The following is a 22,523-nucleotide window of genomic DNA, read 5'->3' as shown; positions in this document are numbered from 1 at the left end:
GAAAGTGGTGGAAATAATCAAATCCACAGAGAGCTTCATTTCAGGAGCTAGATCCCTTTTAACTTGGATGGTAAGAAGGTTGCTAAGTGGATGTAGTCAGACTGTTACATCTAATAGAATTGAGAAGGCAGGGACAGGGGCTATTTTTAGCTGTAGGAAAGGAAAAGTGTGCTGATTAATAATGTATTCTGGAAAATAAACCCTTCATAGCCAGACACTGCTGTGCAACTGCAAATTTTTTTCACTTGAAAGTTCCTGGCATTACTAGAACATTCTGAAAGCTGGGGGTCCAGCGTAGTTCAATTCTCTGCAAACTGGAAGCAGTTTGAACATACCTTAGATTCTGTTACTGACAGTGTTGCAGGGACACTGCAAGCCAGGACTTGCCTCTCTTTTTGGAAGGGTGGTTGCTGGGGGCATAAACCATTTGTGTCTCTTTTTATCCTTGTGTGCAGTAATTGAGCTTGATCCTGTTTTGGTGTCTCATAGTTGTAACTCCAGGAACTCTTACAGGGAGCACCCTGAAAAACTAAGCTCTTTATCAATGTGTTAATGTTTCCTGGAAAACCTTTTTAACAGCAGACAGTCTTCTCCCAGCTCATAAAAGCTGTTCTTTTGTTTTTCTCTAGCATTCTTTCATCTTTCATTCTTTAGAGTGAGAGGCTTTCCTGTAACATTCAAGTCATTTTTGTGGTCATTTTAAACTGGAAATTTTTCTTCTTTTATTTTTTTTTCCTCCCCAGTTGGAATATAGTTAGGAAAATTTAGAGGTATTTTTGAACAGAAAAATAATACTTTAACAAATGGAAGATGCTTACATCATCCATGACTGAACAACCTGAGCTTGCCAAGAAGTATCTATCTTTAGTGGTATAACTGAGGTCCTTGTTTGAGAGCGCTGTTTTGCACAAGGCAGAAATAATGACCTTTCCTTATTTTAGTGACATTTGAGGACAAAAGGAAAGCCAACTATGAGAGGGGAAATATGGAGCTGGAAAAACGCCGACAGGTCCTGCTGGAGCAGCAGCAGAGAGAGGCTGAAAGAAAGGCTCAGAAAGAACGGGAAGAACAGGAGCGAAGAGAGAGGGAACGCCAGGAGCAGGAACGGAAGAGGCAACTGGAGATGGAAAGGCAGCTGGAGAGACAACGAGAGCTGGAGAGACAAAGGGAAGAAGAAAGGAGGAAAGAAATAGAAAGGCGGGAGGTTGTTTTCTTAACATTACTTTTAATGCTCTAAGGAATGTGTATGTGCGTGTAGCATCCAGGGTTTGAGTGCTTTGGTTCTGTCCCCTGGCCTGGCTGATGGCAGGTTGTCTTGGAGATAGAACACCATTTGTGTCTGTTACAAATGTTGGTATAGGTTAAAGATTTTCAGATACTTCATAGGACACATGAGATTTTTCTTAGGCATATTTCTTGCATTTCTGCAAAAATTTGTATTCCAGACAAGACTCTACTAAATTCATAATTGATAACATTTTGACAGCCAAACTTGAGACAAATTTGCTTCTACTTGATGTCTCAGTGTATGTATCATACTTCCATATTTTATGGAGTTCTGTGAAATACTCAAAGGAGGTTATGAGCAGTATCTGTTAATGTGCTCTTTTATGGGCAATATTCCAAGCTGCAGAGGCTTTCTGAATTATGAAGCTTTTTTCATCCAGACTCAGGAATGTGGCATGAAGAATCTTGTAGGATCACTTCCTTCATTCTTTGATGCTGAAGTGTATAAGAGCACTTGAGAGAAGACATTATTTTGTGTTGCTGTTGTGCTGTTGAGAAATAGAGCACATTACATTAAATCATGGTCTCTGAGTTCTGCATCTCCACTGTAATTTAAGGTAATGTAACTTTTCCTCAGGCAGCAAAGCAGGAGCTCGAGCGCCAGCGACGACTGGAGTGGGAGAGGATCCGTCGCCAAGAACTTCTTAATAAGCGTAACAGGGAACAAGAAGAAATTGTCAAGTTGACCTCTAAAAAGAAGAGCCTTAATCTTGAATTAGAAGCCCTGGTAAGACAGGAATTCCACCACATATGCTGAAATACAATATTTTAAATTATACAAATATTAATACCTGCATTAATGGCCCATTAGGAGTTCTACTCTGTTTTGGATGATGAATCTAAAGCAGTTATTTCGGGTTGTTTTAGAAAACTGGTTGTGAACTAACCTGCCTGCAGGCTTAGCAAAAGGATTTTTGCCATATGTGGTGTAATCTGTCTCTGCTTTCTTTCCAGACTGACAAACATCAGCAGATCTCAGGCAGGTTGCAGGATATTCGTAGCAAAAAGCAAATGCGAAAAACTGAGCTGGAGGCCTTGGATAGGAAGTATGACCAAGGAATCATGGAAATCAAGCAACTACAGCAACAGCTTGAGGTGTGTACCTTTGTTAAGCTTATGGTTTTCTTTTACCATATTCTGTGTTTCCCTAATGCTGTTGATAGTGCATCCCTATGGGGAGGAATGTGGAGTCAGTTGGATTGCAGTAGAGAGAGGAAATAGGCAGAGCCTCTGTTATTGCAGAGGCTTTTAGTTTTGTGTGTGGTGTTAAACAAATGATTATGTGTATTAAAACAAGCTGAGAGTTAAAAAACAGTTGTGAAAACCTCAACTATTCTTTTGTGGACTGATAACAGAGACTTCTCTTTAGTTTTGAATTCTTCTATGGCTCCAGACTCAGATTTTTTTGAGGAATGTTGTCCTGTGTTCAGACCAAGTTGGTGTTTAGGTTGAATTACCTTGCTGCTCTTTCATCTTTTTTTTCTTTATTTGAGTAACAAGACATTAATTATTTCTAATCAGTTGAGTACCATAAATTATCCTTTGCCATATGTGATGCTTCTACTCATCAGGGAAGCTTCTTTCCATGTTACTGTTTTATGTTAGGCTTGGGGCAGTCACTTTAAACTGTCTTGTGATAATATTTACACGTTAAGCATGTTTGTTAAATATTTTTCGAGTTGTGTTAATGGTTTGGGGTCAAAAGCTTTCAACTGTAATATTATTTCCATTAAGACTATAGACATAATGTTTTTCTTTATCCAGTAGTGATAACTTGCATCCCTGTTTCATTAACAAGGGTTGAAGCTATGTTGAAAAGTAACTCAGTTTTACTTAGTGATTCATAAACAATATTAAAAAATTATGTTCTCTTCAACATACACAGGATTATCAGAACAAACTGATCTATTTGGTTCCTGAAAAGCAATTGTTAAATGAAAGGATAAAGAATGCTCAACTTGAAAACACACAGAGTAAGTGCCTGCACATGAGGTCTGTTCTTGATTGCTTTGCTGATTTCTCATCCCTTCTAATCAAGGCTGAAGGGTACAGAGGTGTTAATAACACCTTCACTTCTACATCTTCCCAGTTAGTGCCATTGTCTCACCTGCATTCCATTATCTCCTTTATGTTCCAAATAAAGGGCAAACAAACACATTTTGGCAAGAAATTTAAACTTTAAACTTCATTTATACAGACTATGTAGCTCACGTATATTATTACAAATTGTCCTTTTTTTGGTAGTCCAAACTCAAGGGATTTAATTTATGTAAAGTTTACATTGGTCTTGTCTCCAAATTACACTGCAAGTCTCTGTCTAGAGAAACTTGATACGAATTGGTCTGATATTATAAAAAACAACTTGCAAATTGTTCTGTATGTATTGCATGGAATGTCTGTGTGCCTTAGTTCAGTGCTGGGGATATTTCTTTCTTGTGCTGTATATGAATAGGAAGGTAAATCAAATTTTTGTGAGGAAGGAGGTTTGGATTGTGTATATAATAGGAAAATAACAAACAATTATTAAAAACTGGGGAAAAAAATAAAGAAAAACTCAGAAACACTGGTGAAATTGCTTGTCTTTCCTTATGCAGGTACAGGAGTCAATTCAGTGCACAAGAAGTCCCAAGAAAAGGAAGAATTATGCCAAAGACTTAAAGAACAGCTAGATGCCCTTGAGAAGGAAACTGCTTCTAAACTTGCTGAAATGGATGAATTTAACAGTCAGCTTAAGGTACTTGCATTATCTAAATAGCCTACACTTGTAAGCACTGTATTTTAGTTCTTCATCCAGCCATAAAGATTGGTACCACTTTCACCAGGCTTCCAAAAAGGTTTCCCCAACTTCAGTGTCAAATAAGAATCATTAGAAGTCTTGGAGTAAATGATACAATAAAAATGCAAACCTATTGCTAATGTACTAAAATATGAGTCTCCTCCTAACTATTGCTTTGCATGACTCAACTATTGCTCACTCTCACCTTTTGCCTTCTGGAACATTTTGATTTAGAAGTAAAGTTTTTCAGGCCCTTGCACATTCTGTTCTTACAGTATGAGGTAATATTTGGTGTTATTTTTGAATTGTGTACTGAACACTTGACTTTTAGTAATAGACTTGCACAGTTTCACAGTACACTGTGCAAGGTCTGGTAGCAGACTTGGGTGTGATCCTAGAAGTAATTGTAGGCCACTTACTTGTTAATATTCCTTAATTTGTTGGAAGCCCGGAGTTGCTGACCACTGGCTCTGAATTTTTGTTTCTGAGGCAACTCTTGGCCTGCCTAAAAACTTAGGCAGCTCTCACAGGGTAGAGCACACCTCCATTTAACTTTATTTGCCAGCTTACTCTAAGTGGCACTGGTGGGAACTTTGTCCTTAAGTAATGGATTGATGCTGGGCCAGCACAAGGGCTCTGCACTCTTCAATAAAAAAAGAGCCACAAAAATTTGTAATCATGTAAGGAATTCATTTTCTTTTTATAAGTGGCTTCATGCAATGGGCATTTTCAGTTACTTGTTTATTGCATGGCTTGCTGTGTTCAGTGGCTGCATCCGCAATTCAGTCTTCCCTAAAATATGTTTTTCAAAATACAGTGCAAAGATTAATTGGCTTTTTATCTACCTTATCTTACAGTGTGAGAATATGGATGATTCTGTTCTTCAGTGCCTTTTGTCTCTGCTAAGCTGTCTCAACAACCTCTTCCTCTTACTTAAGGTTATTTTCTAATCTTTGGCTTTTTTTGGTTCTTAATTATTTCGCTATTTTTCTCTGCTTACACTTTTTGTTTGGATGTACAAACATTAAATTTTTATTAAATACATTTTTCCAAAAGAAAATCAACAGGCTATTTTACTTTCTGCTAGCTTTTACATCCTCTTAAAGGCTTAATGTCCTTACCTGCTTAGAAATCCAAACTGCAGAATACTGAGAACAAAATACTGACTTTTAATTTCATAATGGACTGTTCTTTAAATTGTTTCACCCAAACATTTTTCTTCCTAGTTAGGGTAACATTAACCAGAAAAATTGTCTCAGATGGAAACAGTGTCTTCTCCCACTTTTCCATCTCTTGCTCTGTACCTGTATCCATCCATCCTGAGCTGTGTGTCAGGCATTTGAGGTCTTGTTTAGAAGTCTGGAAGTAGCATCAGAGTGCAGAATATGGTATGGCAAACAATGCTGTCAAACCTCCAGATTAACCCAGTACTAAAACCTACTTGCTGTCTTTCAACACTACTTTTGTCTGCTGAGGTCAGAAATACTTTTAGAATAATTTATGTGGAAAAAAAAAAATGGAATTGCCTAACTGAGCTTTTTGTTTTGCTTTGCATGAGGGTTTTTCTGTCCTTAAAGATATAGAGTTTTCCTAATCTAAGTTTGCTTCCATAGTGCTCCTGAAATTATGGGCAAAGTAAGAAGGAAAAATATTTCCAGCTGAATATATTTGAGAAAAAGAATTGTGGTCAATTGTTTGGTTTGATCTTGTTGCTACAGAGACTTTCAGTGATACAGCAATCTTGTTATCTTGCCTTTGTCATGTAAATTGCACCATATCTCTTAGGCAACATGATTATTGGTAGAGGTGCATATGGTAGTGGGAATGATTTGTTCTTAATTGCTTTAGTTACATTTATGAGATCAGATACAAAAATCAAGGCTTAGCTGTTGCATTGTTCAATGTATATCAGCAGGATTCCTAAGGAAAAAACCTGAAGTATCTTAGAGGTGTTTTGCAACATGGGGAAGTACAATGTAAAGTAATTCTGTTATTGTTGATTTTTTTGGTCTGTAAATTTAATTATCCAAAAGATTCATGCTGATTTTTTGTTTGGAATAAAAGATTGTTTTCAGAGGGAGGTGGAATAGGAATTGAAGGATGTGTTCAAAAAGAAAAAGTCTAAAATTGAGGAGTTTACAAGTACAGGGGAAAAGTCCAGTCAGAGTAAGTGTCTTTAAGCTGTGTTTTCCCACAGTGGTAAGACTGCTGGGTATATTTATGAAAGTTTTCTGGTTTAAACATGGGACTGATCAATCAGGAAGCACCAAGAGCAAGCACCCTATTGCAGGATGCTTTCTCAGGTTATGGTACCGTGTTGGATTTCAGCTGAAATCTATCTCCTTGTAGTTACTTAAAATACAATTCACTGCCTTCAGGAATGTTGTGTTGGAACACTCAGTTTTGTATCTTCCCCTCTCCTCTGTCGTATTTGGCATTTCCAGCAGGTGTAGGACTGGAAGGGCTCTTTGAAAGCCCAAATTACATCAATGACTTGGCAAACCTGCCATCTCCTCTTATACTTCTGTTGATTTGATTTTCTTTGCAGTGACCTCCAAGGACTATTAATAACTTAATATTACTTTGGCCATTTACATTAAAGCCTGGTTGAAAAAGCATTAAATGCCTGGATGCTTTTCTCAAAGATTGGCTTTATTCCCTTTTATATATTCCACTGTTCCCTCCCTAGGACCTGAGGGAAAGTTACAGCACACAGCAATTAGCCTTGGAGCAACTCCACAGGATCAAACAGGACAAAATAAGAGAGGTACAAAAAGGAAGAGCTGAACTTGCACAGAAGAAGCGACTGGAAGATGAAGCTGCAAGGTAACCATGGCTGAGTGTATCAGTGCTGCAGTTACTAGAACAATGCTGTTGTGACTTTTAAGATAAGATCTATATTTTTAATGTAAAAGTATATCGTATTGGTTGCCTTAGGGGAAGCATTTTATGTAAAGTACCACTCATGTAAGCAGGATTGAATCTGAGATTTTCAATGACTTATATTTGATTTGACTAAAGAAACAGAGCTGGTGACCTTGTAGTGTTTTATGGGCTTTGCTCATGACACCACTTTTCTGCATGTGATGAAGTTTGATAACATTTGTGACAGTCTGTTTAAGAGAACCATGTGCCATATATGTGGTGATAGCCTGTTAATTTTTTGGTTGGACACAGCTGTGTGATGGAGTAACAGCATCACTGCACAGCTCCTACTGCATCCTGCCATGTGCTTGGAAACACTAATGCCCATCAGAGGAGTGGATGTCCTAGAGGGAATGGATGAAAAGGTCTCATCTAGACATTTTTAAGAAGGTGGCCCAAAGGGTTAGGTCCTCCCTCTTCAGCAGAAAGGTCTTGACAGCTAAAATATTGCGTTGAATTGGATGCTAGCTTCTTTAGACAGCTGAGGCACAGGATAACATCTGAATAGTTACAGAGAATACAGTTGGGTTTCCAGATCCTGTCTGCTGCAGTGTGGTCCTGGCTGGGATAAGCACATTGGATAGATTGCAACTGCTGAAGGCAAAAATACCAAGCTGCCAAGATCGGTGCACAAAGGCTATTTTTATCTATGTACCTGAGGGAAATTAGTCTGTTTGGCAGTCCTTGATTCCAATCAGGAGATCTGGATACTGCCTTCCTGGAGAGCTTAAATCCAGCTTGGCTCAATTATTAGATCAGTTCTTGCTCATTAGGATGCAGGAGGGCAGAAGTGCTCCTGAAGGCACTGCACAGGTGATGGATCAAAATTCGAGATTTTTAATCCATTTGTTATTTTTATGTGGAATACACTGGCATCCATGTTAAGCTGTGGTCTGTGGCAGAGCTGATGACCCTGAGAGCAAAGTGGTCAAAGTCATAAGCTCAGTTTTACTGACAAGTGTCACTGTTTACTGTAGGAACACAATCTCATTCATTTTTATGTCTGTGTTCTCTTAACCTCTCTCCTTTCCTCCAGGAAAGCAAAACGGGAGAAGGAGAACCGATGGCAGGAAAACATCCGAAGGGAAGAGGAAGAGAAAAAGAAGCGACTGGAGGAAGAACGAATGCAGGAAAAAGTCCAGGAAAAGCTGAAAGCTGAAGAAGCTGCTGCCATGATGAGAGAGAGGGAAAACAAAAAACAGCTTCTTGCAGAGGAGGAGAAAAACAGACAAGCCATGATCTTGAGGGACGTGGAACAACAAAGGCAGAGGCAACTGGAAGAAGATAAAAGAAAGCAAGAACAAATAGCAAAAGAAGCTGAGGAGAGGCGCAAGCAGAACGAGGAGATAAAAAAGATAAAAGAAGCAACCAACTTTCAAGAGGTGGATAAACACACTTCTAAAATAAACATAAATGAAAAGTTTGCAGATCTGTTGAAGCCAACAGAGGGGAAAAGTCTTAAGCCACCCTGGAAAAATGAAGGTAATCTCAAAATCATTAGACTTTCGGATTTTTACTTTCCTGAGTGTTACTTCACTCTTCAGGTATACTGCTGTTGATGTGACTCTAAGGCAAGAAGTCTCTGCCAAAGATACAATTAAAAAAAACCCAAACCAGTAATGTTTCATGTTTTTTATCAGTTACAAATGATCCTATAAGCGTAAGTTACTTCTGTCAATTTTCAGCACCTATGACTCTGATGACAAATCTTCCAGTGATCATGGTCAACAAATAGCAGTTTCTGGGAACAGTTATATTTTAGGCTTTTCCTAGGGCTTGCACTTTCTGTCATTAAAATGGAATACTAATACAGAGGGTGTTTGCTCATTGATGAGAGATGGGCAGAAAAGTGATTTATTAACAGTAAAATGTAGTTTATTTTTGCATTACTCAATGCCTCAGATAAAAACAGATAAGAACTGAATGACTAGACCTAACTCTAGCTGTGGGACTTGGAAAAAAGTGCTTTAACAATATTTTCTCTGAAGACACATTTGATTTCATCCTTCATTAGTTCTTGTCAGTTTTTATTAACCACTTTTCTCACTGAGATCAGCAAGGATCAAATTAGAACCGGGCTGAAAGATACTTGCACACCTTAGCTAAACCTTGTAAAACATTCCCTGTTTGCAACATCAGTCACTGACTTGGAGAACAGATAGGCAAAGAAAATGGAAGTTGTGCTATTTTACTATTTCAGGTTTCTAAATAAAATCTTCATGCACACTGCTGAACACTTACTGTTGCAACAGTGGGATCTTTTCAGCATGGAACATTATTATAATGGTGTTAGGAGGCTTTATTAAAGCACTGGCTTAGCCAGAGCACTGTGGCAAGGAAAGAGGAGAAGATAAAAATGTCATTTTTAATGATGTCTAGTGGAAGACGTCCCTGCCCATGGCAGGGGTTGGAACCAGATGACCTTTAAGGTCTCTTCCAGCCCAACCCATTCTATGTTTTTGTGATTTTTTTCACTGCAGAAGTCAATGCATTTTGTTGTCTCAATTATATTTCCATGATTGGTGTGTTAAACTGATACCCTGGTGATCTCAGTGTCTCATATTCCTACCAGTTGCTCAGAATGATGGGGCTCCAACTGAGTGCTTGTCTCTCAGCTGTGTCACAGTGGTCACTGGTTTCTTACCTTCCAGGCAATGCAGTTGGTGCTGCAGAGTCGAGGAATTCCATTGCTTTGGTAAATTATAGAGCTTTGTATCCATTTGAGGCAAGGAACCATGATGAGATGAGCTTTAATACTGGAGATGTAATTCAGGTAAGATTTGCTATTACATTTAACTTGCAAAAATTAACCCTTTTCTCTAGCCTTGAGATGCACTAAGTCTTAAGGGTCAGAAGCATTGCACTGCTGTATTTTAAGGTTTACTCAAAATTTAAATTGGATTGTTGATTTCTTTATTTTTTTAAAAAAAACAGGTGAAATTAGGTTTAGTTGAGCCAAAATATTTCTCTGAGTTTTAAACATCCTAATATGTGACAATCTCTTTAAATATGAGAGCAGTGAATGCTAAACATAAAGTTTCTAAAGTTAGTAGATCAGAAACAATGTAGTTGTTGCAGTTCATTGCACACTTACAAGTTGGCTTCTGAGTGTTTGCTTGAAATATGAGCTTAGTAAATATAGATATGAATTATTTATTCAAGGCATTTGAATTAAAATTAAATTAATTTTAATTCAAATGCCTTGAATAAATTCACATCTATTTAACAAGTAGATGTGAAAGGTCCTTTGAACCTTAATACTGTTTCCCAGTGTATTCTTAACAGAGATTTCTGCCTGTCTGAGCAACCTGATCTGGTGGGAAGGTGTCCCTGCCCCTGGCAGAGGGGTGGAGCCAGGTGATCTTTAAGATCCCTTTCAACCCAAACCATCCGGTGAATCTGTGATTCTCTTTCTGACTGTTCCTTTATCAATCCTTTCTCAGGCAGACACTTAGAGTAATTTATTCTGTGTCCATTTATTGTAGCGATTTTCTGAACTTGCTGTCTGTAATATTACAGCAGGACCATAAGATTGGAAATGCCTTGTGGCATCTCAGTTGAAATCTGTGTTATTTCATGTATATTAGTTAATAGCACTTGTTTGAAAGTCTTTGCCTGCAGGTGAATGTGTGAAAACTGATACACAAGCATGGTAATACAGTTTCTCATGTATAAGTATGTGTGGTTCCTCATTCAGACTGTGATACAAGTAGGTGATAAGGAAGAATTTATAAAGCAATGTGATACAAAATACTAAAACACTTGACTAAATTAGCTTTCAGTTTGACAGTGTTAAAGCATTTATTTGCATTTTCATACCAATGAACCATGGAAGAAGGAACAAGAGGAGTAGGTTTTGCTTTGACTTCCCTCTCAGCTGTAATTGTATCATTTAATTGCTGATAACTGATTTCAGAAATAGGCTAACAGCTGCCTCCTCCTCCTCTTCTTGCATCCCAAACCCCAGCAAAGCTAACCAGCTGATAGTTTTTGATGGGCTGCTAATTTTTAGCCAATTTTCACTAACTGGCTAATTTGCAGCATAATGGAAGCTTCAGTATTGCTGTGAATGTTTAAGGATGCTCTATACTTAATCACATAGTAAATAACAGAATTTTTGGATGTGTTTCGGATGCAGTCAGCTGACAGAGTTAATTATATCTGTGAGCAGAACAGGAGCAGTTGTTTCCTGCTCTGCTGGGCTCACCAGCCCCTGCCTCTTGGCTGCACATTCAGCAGAATCCAGCACAAGGCACCAGCATTTTTGGCAGACAGGAGTGGCTCAGAGGCACTGCATGATCCCCATGTGGATGTTTGAAGGGCTCTGAGGTCTGTCTGTACTGGTTTTGTCTGAAACCAGTGCATCATCACAGGGCAAAATCAGCTCAGCTCTGCCAGGGCAGAGTGAAAATGCTGATCCTGGTGTGGGCACTGCCCTGTTCAGGTCAGAGAGCCAGCAGGTGCTGACACATCAGGTACCCTGCTTGTTTCATGCTGCTAATAATGTTTTCTTTGTATTTCTCCTCCTGTCCATAGGTTGATGAAAAAACTGTGGGAGAGCCTGGTTGGCTTTATGGGAGTTTTCAAGGACATTTTGGTTGGTTTCCGTGCAATTATGTAGAAAAAGTACCAGAAGGAGAAAAAGCTTTATCTCCTAAGAAAGCCTTACTTCCTCCTACAGTATCTTTATCTACTACCTCAGCTGCTTCAGAGTGAGTTATGTTTGTGTTTAAATTGCTTTTTCTAAATTTAGCTAGCACATAATGTGCTGTACAGTTTCACTTGATGTTTGTTTTGAAAATACAAAGGCAGAAAACTCATTGAAGAACCTTCTTAAAAGTCTGAGCTTGGAAAATTTAAGTATTTGATAGTCTGCTTTGCATTATATTGAATATCAGTTTTATAGATGGTAAAAAAATATTTCTCTGCTTGAGGAACTTTCTAAATAAAAGTTGTAATTTGATGAATATGCCTTGTGTTCAATTTGCAGACCACTTTCACCAAGTAAATCTGCAGAAGAATCTGATTACCAAAATATTCCCTTTTCCAGCCTGAATGTTAACACAGCCTGGCAGCAGAAATCAGCTTTTACTCGCACTGTTTCCCCTGGATCTGTTTCACCTATTCATGGACAGGTACCTTGTGCAGAACTTGCTGTATTTCAGATTCATGTTAATGAAAATTATTTTAAAAAAACAGAACACCACACAACTTTGCTAATGCTGGGTGCACTGAACAGGTTGGGCGATAAAGAGGCTCTTCTAAATATTCTACTAGTGTGCATTGATATAATTCCATATATTTCCAGGGACCACTGAGCAAGAAGACTCACCTTTCATAATTCTAAAATCAGTTTCACCTATAATTAGGCACAGAAGATATTCCTGACAAATAAGAAACTGAATTGCATGTGTGCATTGATGTAAACGAAGTTATTCAGCCATCACTTAGGAATGAAGTTGCTTAAACTTCAATAAAAGATATACCAGTGTTTGTTTTTAACAATTGAACCAGTTTTGCAGTGTGGTCAACCAACATCACTCCTGTCTTACAGGGGCAGCCTGTAGAGAACCTAAAAGCACAAGCACTTTGCTCTTGGACTGCAAAAAAAGATAACCACTTGAATTTTTCAAAGAATGACATCATCACTGTCCTGGAGCAGCAGGAGAACTGGTGGTTTGGAGAGGTACATGGAGGAAGGGGTTGGTTTCCAAAGTCCTATGTCAAGCTCTTACCTGGGAGTGAAACCAAGAAAGAGGAGTAAGTGTGACTTTTGTTGTTGTTTTATTCAGCAGTTTGCAAAAAGAGGTGGTTTAGAGTGCAAAATTCTTGTAGTTGCTTTAGTGTGCAGAACATAAATTCCATTTAGAATTTACACTGTGTCATTTTAGGCTCTTATTATTTTATTCTGGCAAGCCAAGTAATGTTGGGCTCACTGCTGTGTAGCTATGGACAGTCTTGATAGGCTGAGTGCTGTGAAACATCAGTGGTGTTTGATTATTCATCAAATGCCAGACTTTTTGTTCATTACCAAGTCTCCTCTCTTGCAGTGCAGTTGCATTCTGCCTCTAAAGGTGCCAATTTTTAAGTGATCAAAACTAATTGTAAGTGCTGCAGAGAGCAGTTGTGTGTTTTTCTTCACTTGAAAAGATCATTATGCCTGTTCTGATGCTCCAGGGTAACTGTTCAGGTAAAGTCTGGTTACTGCTGGGATGGCTGCACTACTGTGTGTAAGTTGTTCTGTTCATGCATTCTGCTAAAACTTCTTAGAAATTCTTTATAATAAGAGAATTTAGTTAAAGTCTTTAATTTACTTCTTTTGAATAACATAATTTGTGAATATATCTCTTCCCTTATATCACAATATTGTTTTAAGTGTTGTGCTCTTGATTGCCATAAATATATTAAATATGAGTAATACTTGGCACTGTTTGATAGTCAGGGTAGTCTTTGCAGTTAATTCAGAGTCACTACCAGCTCTGATAGAACCAAAGTGATCTTAGTCTCATGTGAATTGAGAGATTTGCTCTTGATCAGCCTCTTGGTAACACAAAGCTTATTTTTTTTCCTTCTTTCTGCAGACCAGAAGCTATTTATGCGGCTGTAAACAAAAGGCCTAATACCCAGAGTTACCCAGCAGGAGAGGGTAAGACAGCATGAAAAATGCCAACTAATGTACAGTCTGGTTCTGCTTACTGACTTGTAAATAGAGTTCAGTTTGTGAGGAGTTTCTGAGCAGCACTTTGAGTGCTTGTCCAAAAGACACAGTGCAAATGTTCAGCTGTTGATACAAGAGTTTTAAAATAGGAGCTTAAGGTTATAAGTAATTTGGGTTGAGCATAGGCCTAGGTTCTGTTATTAAGATTTCTGCTGAAGAATGAATAATATTTCTGAAAACTCATAAGCAGAGTTCTCTTCCTGCTGTTCTCTACTGTGTTATATTGCTCTGTAAAGACATGAGAAAGTATTTTTAATCTCCTGAATGTGGATCATTCTTTTACAGTCAGTAAGGAGTTAAAAAAAAAGTATTATTGGAGAAAAATTTCTTGTGTATGTCCATGCTTCCCCAATTATATTTTAATTGCACTTGTGCTTTTTCATTACAAAGCTGTATACCTGCAAGAGTAAATGGGATTACAGTCAGGCAGGTAGACAGGTCAGTTCAGACTTGTGAAGGTATGTTATGAACATAACTCCTGTTATGAACACACTGGAGAATGCTGATATCCCTTTATCTGCATCTGATGCTCCTTTATGCCCATCTGGAGCTGTTCTCTGTGTGCTCTTTGCACAGAGTATGTTGCCCTCTACCCGTACTCGAGCTCTGAGCCCGGTGATCTGACGTTCATGGAAGGTGAGGAGATCCTGGTGACCCAGAAGGAAGGGGAGTGGTGGACTGGGAGCATCGATAACAGAACTGGAATCTTCCCCTCCAATTACGTCAGACCAAAAGATCCAGATGTGAGTTCATTTTCTGAGAATTAACACACAATATTTTCTCTCAGTTGTATTCTGTTGGCACCCAGCTCTTAGGGATTTTGAGCAGAGGTAAATGTGCTTGACAGAAAAGAGAATCCTTAGCTTGAGTGTTAAATCAGAGCTGTAGCCAGTGTCACGCTGCCTCTCTTTCTGTACAGAATGATGTTTTGTTAAATATGGGTTTTAAGTTAAAATCTCCATGTGCTTTTTGTGCAAACTGTACTGGTTTTATTGGACACTAAAGGTGGTTGTTGTTTTGTCTTTGTAGGCTTCTAGCTATGCTGGCAAAACTGGAACAATAAATAAGAAACCCGGTAAGTGTGTGATAAGCTTTTAACATTTAAGGCTGTTTTGTAAGTAACTCTGAGCATTTAGGTTTATAGCAGTTTTTTAATGGTGGCTGATATTCTTAGCTGCAAGTTGTGCACCAGGATACTTCTGTGGATCCAGCTCTTACTACAGTGAAAAAATAACAAATGAAATTACTGTTTTCTTTCCAGAAATCGCTCAGGTTACTACTGCCTATGCTGCATCAGGAACTGAACAGCTCAGTCTCGCTCCAGGACAGCTGATACTTATTTTGAAGAAAAATGCCAGTGGATGGTGGCAAGGAGAGTTGCAGGTAGTGACTCAAGGAGGAATAATTGTGACTTCATGAATGGCAAAGAGGTGCTCTTGGGTTTAATTAAAAAAACAAAAACAGCTAAGTATAGAGTTATATATAAGCTGGTCAGAAAGTTATTTTCATCTTGTATAAACCAAAGGGGAAGAAAAGCTGTGTGGTGGATGTTTTTTGTTTGTTACTTGGTTGGTTGGCTTTTTTAAATGTTGGGTTGCTGGGGATTTTATGGTTTTTTTAGCGTCGATTTTCTTGGTCACATAAAACAGTAAAACTGTCAATTAACATGTGGGAGGAGGAAGAGACAAGTTGACAGTTATTTAATTGGTTAGGATTTAATTGGTGAAACATTAAAGCTATTCTAATGAAAGAACAGGTGGGTTTGGAAGCTGGAGTTGGAAGCTTATTTAATGCAAAGGTGCTGTTCCCACTTCTTTCCCTTGCCCACCTAGATTTAAGAAGAATGTCCTGTAAAAGTGCTCTTGATCTCATTAGAGACTGGATATGATGCACAGGTAGAATAGTCATAGAACAAATTTTCAGCCCTATAATTGAGTTGTACTCTGAAATCTCACTTAAAATTTTTGGATGAACATATTAGGGTGCAGCTTTATCTGAACTGCATTGTTCTATGCTTTAGTCAGATTTTTGTCTTTTGAGATTCATTTAGTAACTGTGTAAAAGCCCCTGACTTCTTGTCTTTTGTTTGCAAAACTCTGTGACATATTTGTTGCATTTTTTCCCATCTATGGACTATTCAGTTTTTCTGTTGTGTAATAACCATTATAAACATTTGCAGGCAAGAGGGAAAAAGAGACAGAAGGGATGGTTCCCTGCCAGCCATGTGAAACTGCTGGGCCCAAGCAGTGAAAGAACCACATCAGCTGCTCCCTCAGGTGAAAAAAAGACTTTGTATTTCATTTAGAATTTTATGTAACTATTTCAATTGTTCATGTATCCATGAGGTTCAGCATCCATCTTCTGGGGTTTTTAATTTTGATGGTTGCTCTGAAGAGCTGTACTCTTCTCATCTGGAAACTCCATGTTTCCAAGTGCTAGCAAAAATCTTAGCGAGAGCTAGCGAGCATTGGCAAACCACGTGGGATTACATGCACTGCTCCTTAAAAAGAGGGAGACTAAGCAAATTTTCAGGTTATTTCTAGGTTTTTCCATTTGAATGGTTGGGTACAAAAGAGGTTATTTCATAGAAGAGAAGCTTTTTTGCTTCTGTGTGCTTAAATTATGCTGTTCTCCACAGCTATGAGTTGCTTATACAACAATTTCCTGGGTTTTACTAGAGAAAACTTCCCTGTTACTAAAGCAGTGACCCAGGATTAGCTAATGCACATTTCCTCTTCCTCTGCAACATTTTCCCCACAAGTGTCTGCAGTAAGATAATCAAACTCACTCTCTTTTCAGCCAGTAAAAGGGAGAAGCATACTTGATTACATTTTAAAGTGTTTAGAAGGCCAGTAGATGCAGTCCATTCATTATAAAAGTTCACAGATATATAAAGTGAAAATAAGAATTACTGGCTGGCACAATTTTAAAAAAGTAAAAAAAAAGGGAAGACAATTCTGTATCAAGATAAAATCATGTGGCATTTTTCTTATGCAACAGTGCATGTGAAATGGTTGTTTTTTCCCTGTGATTTTGTAAAACCCTGAGAAAACCATTTTAATACTGGTCTAACTCCATTCTGCTCTTCTTTCCTTCACAGTGTGCCAGGTGATAGCCATGTACGATTACACAGCAAACAATGAGGACGAGCTCAGTTTCTCCAAGGGGCAGCTGATTAATGTGCTGAACAAAGATGATGCTGACTGGTGGCAAGGAGAAATCAATGGGGTGACAGGTCTCTTCCCCTCAAACTACGTGAAGATGACCACAGATTCCGATCCAAGTCAGCAATGTAAGCAACTTCTATTTTTGATTAATTTTGTTACTTTGTTTCAAATGTGCATTGCTGTTCTTCTTGGTGCTTGGAATTTGGAGTTCCAGGCATATGCTGAATTTATTACTTCTTCAAGTACTCTTTCTTTAAATACTTTATTATAGTACAAGGTACTTTAAACCATTTTCTAGTTAACCTAAAAACAACCAGCACATCACCAATCAGCCAGTGTAGGATAACAAGAGTGCTGTAGGGTGAGCTAAAAATACTGGATTGGGTGGGAGTTTTCCTTCCAACAGGATGCTGATAACTAACATGGACTGGGAAGCAGTGCAAGCACACTGCAATTACAGAACTTGCTCAAGTTTTGTAAAATAAAGAAAAGTGCTGTAGTAATTATAACACAGGTATCAGTTAAGTAAAAATACCCATAAAAAGGATAGGGAAAAGATTTTGGCATTAGCAAGTGGTCTGTCCTGTTACAAATATGCTTGTCCTGCTGTCATCCAGTCCTGAGAAACAAGATATATGTCAGGACATAGGTTGGGGTGAAAATTACCAGCAGCAGAGGCTGAGAACTGAATCCTAAACTGTACACCTGACAGTCAGCATCTTCTCTGCCTTCTGCATATCAACACAGTAAAGGTTTCTGGTGTCCCCTACACACACCCTGTTTTTTGGCCCCTGTCCCCAAAGAAAATCCTCTCCCAAGAGAAATTTAGCACAATTTTTACTTCCTCAGTTTTTCATCCTGTGATTAAACCAACTTTTACATCAGCCCAGTAGGTTTGGGAACATACCATGATGCCAGAGCTGCTCCTCTGACATGACAGGCCTTGTCCCTTCACTTGCTGTTTTTCTCTAGACAATGTTTGGACTTCTCTTGGGATAAAGACACCCATCTGGAAATCTGGCTGATCCTCACTTTTGTTAGCCTATAGCTACTGTGGAGGGTCGGTCTGCACTTCAGATTTGATCACACAGTTGTGTTCTTACAGAAAAACTCACAAACTCATAATGAAGGTACAGCTTGGGTTGGAAAGTTAAAATATTTTCCTTGGGTAGCTTGTTATGGTTGCTGGGCAAAAGAGAGTGTGCACCATTCCTGAGGTTTTCTTTTTAGCTAAATTACTTCTGAGCTCATTTTTGGTAACACATTGTTCTGGCTTTTTTTGTTTCAATGCCTCTGGCCAATGTGCTAAGGATGTCAAAAACTTATGCATTTAGATTGAACTTAAAAGTCTTTGATTAGACATAGTTAAATCATTAAAATGGTTCTTTGAAAGCTTTAATTTGTTTTCAAATCTCACTTTTGAAGAAACAGTATAGACTACACCAGATGGGCTATAAAATTAAGATTGTGCTGAGTATTAAAACTTTCAAATTTTAAAAAATTATAGATGTAACAACTTGTCACACTAGGTATGTTATTTCAAAGTTAGGTGGTGAATGTGACAAGTGCAATGTGATCACATAAACCATTGGTTTTCAGCACAAGCTGTGCTAAGACCACGCTGCAAAATTGGGAGCTTTCTGGATGATGAGTAAGTTTTTCTCATTGCTGATCATTAAGTTTTCCCTCAGATTTCAACAATTTCAATGATGTGGAATAAGAGTATTTTCCATCCACATCTAACTGGCTTTTGACAAAGGCTAATGATGTGCACCAGGTCATCTGTACCTGGCCATTAAACTTTTCTCTAAGAACAACTCTATAAAGCAGTTCTACAAAATCCACCTACCGGTGAACAAAGAGTATGTTGAATTTATTCTTATTTTTAAAAATTCTCTCAGTATTTCAAATAAGCTAAGTTACACACTAGTTTTCTGCTGGCCTTTGCCACTCTGTTGTGATAGAAGCATTTGGAAACTTGAGGAAAAATCCTGCCTCAAGCCCAAACCCAGTACGGCTCAGTAGCTCCAGCACAGCACTGTTCAAATACCATTTCCCAGATTTCATCTGGGCTGCTGCTGCTGGTCAGTTGTGTGAGCAGTAAGCCACTGCTCTGTACCTCTTCTACAATCAGAGGAATGTATAAATATGTCCTGAATGAACTTCCAAACTTCTTGTGTTTTCTTAGAATATTTTTTGCTCTTGTTTAAACAGAATACAGAAACTGTCACAACTTTTCTTGTAAAATCACTAAGGAATTGTCCCACAGAAATGTTGATGTAGCCCTCTACAGAACAGCTTTAAGCTATGACAGACTATAATTTTAAAAATGCATTGTTGCATTTTTAAGAACTGCTGATCTGAGTATTACAATGCCTCTGTTGAATAATAGCAGTTTTGCTGCTGTATTTTCTAGAACAAGTATAATGGTATTGGAAAGGGAAAACGCAAATTTGGTTTACTGAAATAGGTTTGTGGCTTATGAAAATTCTGTTTTTCCCCCAGATACTCCTTTGTATCTGTAGTCTTTTCTGGGAACTATTAGTTGTTGCTATAATGGCAGACTTCCCTAGCAAAGAGGGAGCTGGGGTCAGTGAGATATCCCTTACATGAAGTCGCTGACATAGCTCTGCAAACAGAACAAAACCTTTTTTCCTCTTGGTGTAGCTGCACATCCTGGCATAGGACCCCTGCAAGGAAAGAAAAAGAAATACAAAATTACTTCAGGGTATTGTAGGTTTGAGTGTTTCTCTTAAACACATGATGGTTGCAGAACACAGGACAGTGGTGTCATGTTCCTGGTGACTGTGGTGGTGGTTAGAGTTGCTTCTGATTTAATGACATTTTTCTAATGTTTGCACAGAAGCCATCATAAATAATAAATATGGTACTCAGCAGGTTTGAAAATACAGATTTAAAATAAAGAATCAGTCTTCTGTTCTTTGAGTGTTTGCACAACCATGCAAGGTCAGATCTTGTGTGTTGCCAGTACCTGTGTAGTGCCAGGTTCTCTTCCCATCTGTTCCAAGACATGTGTTAGGGGGGTAGGCATGGTGCTCTGATCACTTCACAGTTCTTCCCAGTGGCCTGGTCTGGAGATAATTTTATTTTGGCCCATCTTCATCTGCTTTGCATTTGGAAACTTGTTCTCGTATTATTTGTTGGCTTTTTCAATGAGATACCTTTTTAAGTTTGTCATCTTATCCATGGGACCAATGTGAGCTTTGTCCTTTTGTTTTCTGTAGTTGGTACTTTCACCCCTCAGGTAAACTCAACTATTCATTCTCAAGGGTCTCATCTTTTCTATGTTACCAGGGTCTGACAAGGACACATCTACCAGGTTCTCTTCCCATTCTTCCCAAGGGATGTTTAAGGTGGGTTAGGTAGAAGTGTAAGGAGGGAAGACAGCTGCTCCTGCATACTTGGTTGCCAGATGTCTTCTAGTGTTACAGATCAGTTCATCCCTCAGATGCTCTTGCTGAGGGCTGGACAGCTCATCCAGGTGGGGACACCTGTGCTCCATGTGCAGAGAGGCTTCTGGTTCATCCTGAGGTGTCTCGTCCCATGAGACTCAGAGCTGAATGTTGTGCCAGTTCCTTCTAATCTATGTGTAGTGACTGTTTTCTGTTCACTCTTTCTGCTTTCCATAGCCCAGCACTGCTGCAGTTCCTCACATGTCAGTCACTCCTTCAGGTGCTCAGGCCTGAGCTCCAGGTTGTTGTTTGTAGTAATATCTCTAGAGCTAGCTCATTTTTATCTTCCCCAAACCTTACTTGTAGATGTGGCATGTTGGAGACCTGAGGCAAGTCCTGCAACAAGGATCTGTATTTCCAGAAAAGCTGATTTCCCTGCACAAAAGATCTTTAGTAATTCCTGTCCACACCGTCTGATGGATGAAGTTGACTCACTTTCAGGGGTGTTGATAGTGGAAAAACAACTTCTGAAGTGACGTGCTCATGGCCAGTGCATTTCTGTGTCTGTGTATGGACAACACATTTTGAAATTCTCTAGTGCTTGCCATGTAATTTCTCTTCGTGGAGTAACAGTTCGTGGTAGCAGTGGCTTTGAGGTATCACCTGCTCCAGTTCCACATTAATATTTTAACAAGGATTAATGATTTATTCTAAGACTTACTCAACAGCTCCAGAATTTTACCTCTTTTACCAAAGATCAAATACGAAATCAGTCCCTTACTTCATAGTGACATAGTGACTTTGTATTTCTAAAACTATTTGGTGAGTTGTCAGTCAGGCTTGATAACACTTCCAGGTTGTAATCCTGGGGTCTGGAATAGTCTCTGAATTGCCCACAAGGTGTGTTCCTCTTCAGACCATGTAGCCCTTGGATTCTGAGGGGAGTGGTCCCTCCTGTTCCATGGAGACTAGAGGCAAGATTTTAATTTCTTTCAGGCTCAAGCAGAATTGAACAGATTAATTTTTATGTGCTGATATTAATAAATTCCAATGAAATTTTTCTTTACAAGTTTAGTTTTTATTTGTTTTTCTAATGTCCCAGTAGAAGTTTCTCAGGAGAGATTCTGGTTTTGTTGAAGTCTCAGGGAATTTTGCCATTGCCTTTAAAAAAAAAACCTTAGGACTTGACCTTGTGTTGAGTTCACATGACAGAAATTTTCCTTAGGAAGAAACATTTTCTTCAAATGAATGAACTGCAGGGGTTTTCAGAGTCAGCAGTGGCTGGTCACAAGTACTTAAATATGTGTTTATAAATATAAGACAAAGGTGGAAGCTTGTGATGTCTGTTTTCAGAAAGTTGAATGTTCATCATTCCTTTCTGACCTTTTTGGTGTTGTTCTGTCTTTGTCCATAGAATTCATGTTTCACTCTTCAAATTTATGTTCATTTTATCCTTCTTTTTTTTGTTTTTTTTTTTTGTTTTTTTAGGACCCAATGTTGTCTTCCAGTGTGAAAGCACCTCAGAGACCCACTATCCAAGTTTGACTAGTGTGGAGGCAGGGTGGCCAGCCCTGCTCACGTGTCTGACACAATCGTTTTGCTTCGTTTGAACGTTAGATCCAATCAAGAAATTAGGTTTTTGTGCGTTTTCTTCTGATCTACAGTTTCAGTTGATTTGTAAAAGCAGAAAGGATAGTGGGTCTTTGTGTGGCTTTCACTGCTGTTCATTCTTGTTTCCTTTAGTATTTCCTTTGGGATTGATAACCGTAGTCATTAGCATGCATATCAAGCTATTGTTTGCATGGTGGGATTGCAGACACACAAAGACCCACTATTTGCACAGTTTATCTGAGCTGTTTTGAACGGGAACTTGTGTTCTTTTAATGTTGTAATGTACATATTTTGCAGAATTAAAATGTTCGTTGATTATTGTTCTAATGGACTTGATTTAATCTCTTACATATTGAGCTTTTGAAATTGGCAGCCTTCATGGCTTATCCAGAACCAAACCCTACCTGTCTGCTGCTAATAGTCGTTGTCATTACAAACGTGATACAAGATCTAAGGGTTAGATGTGGTGCACTCCATCCAGCCTTTTCACACCCTTTTGAACAGGGGAAAGAACTATTAGGTGTAGAGTGGAGGATATTTTAATTATTTTTCTTCCTTCACAGTAGTACTATGGCAGAAATTCAGGTTGTTTTGGCTCAGTACATTCTATCCCTAAACAGCCTCCC

At 38.6% G+C, this 22,523-nt stretch overlaps 1 protein-coding gene across 4 annotated transcripts in view; it reads left to right on the top strand.

Moving 5' to 3' along the window:
* ITSN2 (intersectin 2) overlaps positions 1 to 22,523 on the top strand; it is an 80,104-nt gene that overhangs the window by 41,893 nt on the left and 15,688 nt on the right. For 2 of the 4 annotated variants that reach the window (XM_015620801.3, XM_015620797.3), the window contains exons 12-29: positions 942 to 1,204; positions 1,865 to 2,014; positions 2,242 to 2,382; positions 3,173 to 3,260; positions 3,882 to 4,021; positions 4,921 to 5,001; positions 6,753 to 6,889; positions 8,025 to 8,470; positions 9,640 to 9,761; positions 11,525 to 11,700; positions 11,979 to 12,123; positions 12,543 to 12,748; positions 13,570 to 13,634; positions 14,283 to 14,449; positions 14,736 to 14,781; positions 14,968 to 15,089; positions 15,886 to 15,982; positions 16,807 to 16,998. In XM_015620801.3, the coding sequence (XP_015476287.1) occupies positions 942 to 1,204; positions 1,865 to 2,014; positions 2,242 to 2,382; positions 3,173 to 3,260; positions 3,882 to 4,021; positions 4,921 to 5,001; positions 6,753 to 6,889; positions 8,025 to 8,470; positions 9,640 to 9,761; positions 11,525 to 11,700; positions 11,979 to 12,123; positions 12,543 to 12,748; positions 13,570 to 13,634; positions 14,283 to 14,449; positions 14,736 to 14,781; positions 14,968 to 15,089; positions 15,886 to 15,982; positions 16,807 to 16,998 (2,784 nt within the window). The remainder of the gene's footprint in view (positions 1 to 941; positions 1,205 to 1,864; positions 2,015 to 2,241; positions 2,383 to 3,172; positions 3,261 to 3,881; positions 4,022 to 4,920; positions 5,002 to 6,752; positions 6,890 to 8,024; positions 8,471 to 9,639; positions 9,762 to 11,524; positions 11,701 to 11,978; positions 12,124 to 12,542; positions 12,749 to 13,569; positions 13,635 to 14,282; positions 14,450 to 14,735; positions 14,782 to 14,967; positions 15,090 to 15,885; positions 15,983 to 16,806; positions 16,999 to 22,523) is intronic. The other 2 variants (XM_015620804.3, XM_015620803.3) reach the window with 1 other exon arrangement.

This window comes from Parus major, chromosome 3 (assembly GCF_001522545.3).
Source record: "Parus major isolate Abel chromosome 3, Parus_major1.1, whole genome shotgun sequence".
Lineage (NCBI taxonomy): Eukaryota > Metazoa > Chordata > Aves > Passeriformes > Paridae > Parus > Parus major.
The sequence above is the reverse complement of the archived record's forward strand: the minus strand, read 5'-3'. Positions and strand labels throughout refer to the sequence as shown.